At 48.3% G+C, this 6,000-nt stretch overlaps 1 protein-coding gene across 2 annotated transcripts in view; it reads right to left on the reverse strand.

Annotated features, from left to right (window-relative positions):
- FAXC (failed axon connections homolog, metaxin like GST domain containing) overlaps window positions 1-5,577 on the reverse strand; it is a 29,515-nt gene extending 23,938 nt beyond the window's left edge. Inside the window, exons 1-3 of one of the 2 annotated variants that reach the window (XM_071548796.1) lie at window positions 5,562-5,577; window positions 4,996-5,521; window positions 4,424-4,559 (exon numbers count right to left, since the gene is read on the reverse strand). In XM_071548796.1, coding sequence (XP_071404897.1) covers window positions 4,424-4,559; window positions 4,996-5,264 — 405 coding nt within the window. In that variant the 5' untranslated portion in view covers window positions 5,265-5,521; window positions 5,562-5,577. Of the gene's footprint in view, window positions 1-4,423; window positions 4,560-4,995 lie in introns of both variants that reach the window. The other variant, XM_071548795.1, reaches the window with a different exon arrangement.
- Window positions 5,578-6,000: the final 423 nt, after the last annotated feature.

The following is a 6,000-nucleotide window of genomic DNA, read 5'->3' on the forward strand; positions in this document are numbered from 1 at the left end:
TGAGAAGAAGGGAAATCTGCCTTCTGCAACTTCAAAACTTAGAAATCTCATACATTCACAAACATACTAGTTACCATTGGGACTCCAAGAGCCCAGCACAGCACAGCACAACTGCATTGCTGAATACTAGTAGAGCTCTCATGCAGAAGTTGCAACGCATTTTCCCCACTGGAGAAGGTGAACCACAGAGATTACAGAATTATGTCTTATCTGACAAACACAAGAGGAATTGCTGGCTGCCAAAACACAATCAGACATTTGGCTTCAATTCTCATACTCCTGAAGGCAGAGACACAAGGCAGAACTTTCTTCCTTTCTTGTGATTCCTGTTCTTGCATCCTGTTACTTAGTGAACAAAAATTCCTAGCTCAGAAAGCCAAACCATAGATGCTCACAATAAAGGCTCTGTGCTCAGTCTCTGGATTAGGAGCATTTCAGGACCTAGCTCCTAATTGCTAGATGTTTAGGTTTTGCAGTTCTGGACTGATTTGTTTGGATCTCAAGTATTCACCCTTCCTGACTCCACTTAAGGTGGATTAAGGCAGCAAGGGGTGTATACCAGAACATGTCTCCCCCTCAGTCTGAAAGCACCACCATACTGGCTACCACTCAAAATGCAGATGTGCAATGTGCTACGATCATGCAGCCATTCCTGGAGGCTCTTTCCTTGTGGATGAAAGCACACAAATGGGTAACACTGCTAGGAAACAATGCCTTCTGGCTCTGGCCTCTTCTGGGATTTGTGCCCAAATAAACAGCATGGTAGGGACTCTGGATTATGTAATGCCTCATCCACTGCACCCCTGCATGGGTGAACAAAGCTCCTGAAGCCCCCCAACACTTGCACACATGGATGACACGGGGATCATTTCCAATGGAGAAACTCTGTAAGTGCTGAATATCTGAAACAGAAATGAAACCACTGCCCCATCCTAACACCTTCCAAGAGCCTTTCTGCACCAAAAAAAGGTCTTTCAGCACTGGTACTGATAGGTTTCCATAATTTTTCACTTCAGCACAGAAGCACATTTTCCAGAACTACACAATGTGTCTAGAAGGCACTAAGCATTGCTGGCTTAGTATTTGTTAAGCCCTTCCAATACAAGATTTCCTTTTTGTGCACAAACACGGATGTTTTGCAGAAGCTCTACTGGACTTGGATGTGTTTATTACATCTTGCAATCACTGCAGTCCATATCATTTGCAGCCCAGAAAAAAAACCAAGTTATTATTATTCAACTGTACATTTCTTCATGCACATTTATCTAATACATATAAATACCTTGCCTAAAAAGATTTTCATGTTTCATTACATGTGGCCTGTCAAACAGAATAGGAAACATCTTTAAGTGACCTGAGAAAACCTTAGTTTCTTGAGAAATACGTATATTGGTATTGTATTCACTGTTCTCAAATGGGCATTTTTAGGCTTGCAAACTCAGTATCCTTATGGCTCCTAATTACCATCAAATATTTATCAATTTTCCACTTAAAAACTGTGCCAGCTGCAAAGCAAGTAAAAGCTATGGTATTGTTAAAAACGAAAAATAAACCAACAAAATACCCACTCATACCTCACAGTACATTAACTGAACTGCAGCCTGCAAAGCAATAGTAACAATAGCTCCACGGAACCACATTTATAGAGAAATTTATAAAAAGAATGGCACAAGGCATTTCTGGGGTAATTTTATAGTACTATCCAGAAGAAATTAGGTTTACATTTTCAATTACTGCTGCTTATGCTTTTACTTTTACTCATGTCTTTTCCCAAGGAGGCTACCATCTTCACAGACCTAGCATGAAAACTGCACATTTCTGCTCGCTAATTATTTATCAGATTATATAAAGGTTCAGGTCTTCATATTCTTGAGGGAAATCAAGGAACATCCAAAAGTCCTCTTATGAGCACATCAAATATTTTGAAGAAACAGCTAGGCATTGTGACAGCCCAGCCAGGGTGGGGCTCCCCAAATAATTTTTGATGGAGAGCTCAGACATATAAAGGCAGCTTCAAGAAAATGTATGCACATGATAAGAGTGCATCTGTTGGGAGAAACTCAGCTGGAAGTAGGAACGTGTCACCCTGTTCCCATCATCACGTGCCATTAAAGCATGTTGTGTAACACAGCACATAATTCAACAGCCTGGTGCACTATGATAAAGTATAAACACAAGGAATTGAAAAAGAAACAGCACTCTGACCACCTTGCTACCTTTTCTTCACTCTATTTCACAACCCTCCCTTCGAAGTAGCCCCTCCACAGCAGGGTGGTGACCACAGCAAGTCTCCTGAGATGAGCACTAGCACCAGTTGCCACCTGCAGTGCTTCTCCATTACCCTGCCAGAATTCAGGGAAGCAAAGTGTCTCCTCCTGGATCCTGCCCTACCCCCACACACATCCACCCTGCTGCCTGCCAGGCAGTCATCACATGCCTTTGTCACCTACAGCATTCTACAGGCAACAGTCATGAGGGAACAAAATAAAAGTCTCCAGGTAGTCCAAGTATAGAAAACTTTGTAACTCCAGCCAAGAATAGCATTATCTCTGGTTCCCCTGCCACTTAATCCCACAGCAGCATCCATACCTTCCTCCACCTGCCAGAGTCCAAGGCAGCACCGTACTCCTACACAATGACAGAAACAAAATCTTCTTTTCCCAGAAAAAAACAGCTTCATCCTCAGCTCATTAGCTTATCTCCACCAAACCTAGCCCTAAAACCCTACAGACACCTTAAACCCATATAAACCAGTATGGCTGAAAGCACCAGCCTGGCATTCTCAGCACCCGTAGGAGTCATTCCTGCTCCTGCAGTGCAGCACACAGAGCATGTGGGGAACCAAGCTGGGTTAAAACCAAATTAACTAAAACTTCATGGCTCCAGCTAGGCCAGCTCCAATCCAGCCTGATCTGCCACAGAAGGGCATGAGTAAGAAGGGACAAGAGGAAGCAGCTGAAGGTAGGACTATCACTTTTGATGGTCCTGGTGACCTATGCCAGCCTAGTGTGCTCAGAGCTAGTGAGCAGTGATAGAGAGATGCAACACCAAAAAGCAGTCCAGAAAATAAAGCGGGGACGATAACTCTGGAAATTCCTCTCTCAGTAAAGCTGGGTGAATCACTTCTAACCAGCATGAGCTCCCCTAAACAACTCCATCCTGAATCACACAAATGCAGTGTTGTATTTTAGAAGTGACCATGTGTTGTCACAACAATCTTTTATACTGCAGTGCTCTTCAGCTACTCTCCACCAGAGCAACCTTGACCATCACAGACCTTTAAACTGCATCAACTGCCATTAGAAAGAAAACAGATCTCACCAATATTGTCTTCCCTGCAAACATGCAATTTCTACCCAAATTATTCTGGATAGAGAAGCAATATGCACACAGTCCTCCTGCTTCAATAGCATGTCCAAATTTCAGCATTTCACAAGCTCTGTAAACCTAAAGGAGGAAAATACATCCCATAGGATGGAAATCTTCCTCTTCAGTAATCCGAAGTCTCTGATCCAAGTACCATTAAATTGTAAGAAAACTAACATTAAACTCAGGCTTTTTACAAAGAGTTAAGCAAAATGTACTAATTAGGTTTTCTTTCACTTCTGATGTAAAGGAATTTAACCACATATGAAGCTGAGTAAATATCAGCCACAAACATCTTAAAAAAAAAGTTGCAAAATGGTTGGGTTTCCTCTGCACAGTACTGGACATAAACAAAGTATTCTTTCTAACACCTTGGTATGCAGCAGTAAGAAGTGACTTGGCTGAGCATGGACTGAGAGATTCGAGTTTCCATTCTCACAGCTTTCATTCACTGAAGTAGCCCGGGTTTCATCCTCTGGGAAGAGGGAACAGGAGGCACCCAACCACAACTAAGGAGCAGTACTCATGACCTCTAAAAGCAATCTTGTCTCACTTCACTATGGAGGATGCACCAGTCATGGGAGGTGAAGCAAAAGGCAAGCACCTCTTCCCAAGAGAGCTCCAGAGAAAAACCCTCCAGGAAAAAAAAGAAGCTACAGCTGTCTAACCTTGATGTCTTTAGCATGGTGAAATTCAAAGATCAAATAATGTTATGCTTTAGTGTTGGTATGTTACTTAATGTTATAGAAACTCAATGTTATAGAAACTCCAAAGTACTCTCCCATTTCAGCATTTCCAGCCAAATTAACCTCTTTTCATTTAGTTTCACCAGTTAAATCTACAGCTGCTCCAGACCAACCTTACTCAACTCATATCATTAAACGCTATACACTATATTTAACTGGAGATATAAAAGTGATGGTGTACCCAGCTGTAGGTGTATGTTTCCATCTCCCTGGGTGAGACAGACTGGGTGGGGGAAGAGAGACAGGATGCCTACATGCCATTTACCGTCATTACAGTGAGCTGCAATGTAAAGACAAATTGCACAATTTACCTGGTAGGGTAAATCAGCCATCCTCAAGTATGTTTCCATTTTCAGACAGAATGGAGATAAACTCGGAACACCATTCCTAGGCCTGGAAAACTGATGCAGTATGATGGCATCTTTCGAATCAAGCTCTTCCTCTTTCCTGTCAAAAATAAAATGGAATTAAAAAAAAAAAGAAATCAAACACAAAACCGGACAGGTGCATGATACATCAATATATTAAATACACAAAAGGGAAACCCTAGCCAAGGCAACACACACGTCCGTCTGTAAGGGGCTGCCGCAGGTTCTCCCTGCCTGGGTCCGGCTGCGGGAGGGCTCTGCCTGGACCACCTGTGGGGGCGAGCGCAGGGCTCGCCACGGCGCCGCCCCCTGCGCTGCTGCAAAGGGCGAATGCGGGGAAAGGGGAAATAAAATAAATTGAAAAAAACACGGAGAAGGAGAAAGCCCAACCCGCCGGACCCCGACGGCGTGTCCCCGCAGGTACGAGCAGCCCCGAGCGCCGCCCCATGCGGGCGGGCAGCGCCCTGTGACCGCAGCCACCCCCAGCCCAGCCCGGGCGGCCCCCGCGGCCTCACCGGATAGCGAGCAGCTCATGGAGCAGGTACGCGGCGGCGGCCAGCAGCGCTCCGCCCGTCAGGTACAGCGTCTTCTTCCACCAGGAGTCCGAGCCCAGCGCCGCCATGGTGCCGCCGCCGCCCGACAGTGGGAAGGCGACGATCTCGCCCCCATAGAAGGCGGGCGGCGGCTCCTCGGGCCCCGCGCACCAGCCCAGCGAGAGGCTGCGGTTGCGGCTCAGGTCCGCCACGCAGGAGCGCGGCGCCGCCAGGCCCACCCCCCACAGCATCCTGCGCCCGGGACCCGCATCCCCCGCCGCGGGGCCGCCGAGCCGCTCCCGCCCTGCCCGGCCCTGCCCGGCCCTGCCCCTCCCAGCACTGCCCTGCCCCTCCCGGCACGGCGCCGGGGAAGGGCCGCGCCGCGCGGAGCGGCTGCGGCGGTTCCCTCCGGCGGCTCTGCGCGGCTGCGCGACGGGGCTGGGAAGGGAGGGGATGCGCAGGAGAGGGAGGGAATGGGGTGGATCGGGTCTGCCTTGCCCTGCTCTGCCTTGCCCTGCTCTGCCTTGCCCTGCCCTTCCCTGCCCTACCTTGCCCTGCCTTTCTCTTCCCTGCCTTTCTCTTCCCTGCCTTTCGCCTGCTTTCCCTTTCCCTTTCTCTTTCCCTTTCCTGCCCTGCCCTTCCCCTGCCCTGCCCTTGCCTGCCGTCCCCTCCCGTCCCCTCCCCTGCCTTGCCCTGCCCGGCCCGGCGCTTGCGGAGCTCCCCACGCCCGGTAACCCCTGTCCAAAACTGACGGCGAAAAGCCGCCGTGTCACGCCGTGGGTTTCCGTGTGAGCCGGCCCTGTTAAAATGCCTGCGGGTCCGAGCCTCGCTTCGCTATTCCTGAAGGATCATAAGCCTCTTATTCAGCCCGTATTTGGGACAAAAGAGCCACCGCGGTGCCTGGCTGCGGCTGAGCATCGCCACACTGCGTCCGTCAGCGCCGCGGAGATTTGCTTTCTGTTACTCTGGTGCTTGATGAGGTGACTG

Source organism: Pithys albifrons, chromosome 2, assembly GCF_047495875.1.
Source record: "Pithys albifrons albifrons isolate INPA30051 chromosome 2, PitAlb_v1, whole genome shotgun sequence".
Classification (NCBI taxonomy): domain Eukaryota; kingdom Metazoa; phylum Chordata; class Aves; order Passeriformes; family Thamnophilidae; genus Pithys; species Pithys albifrons.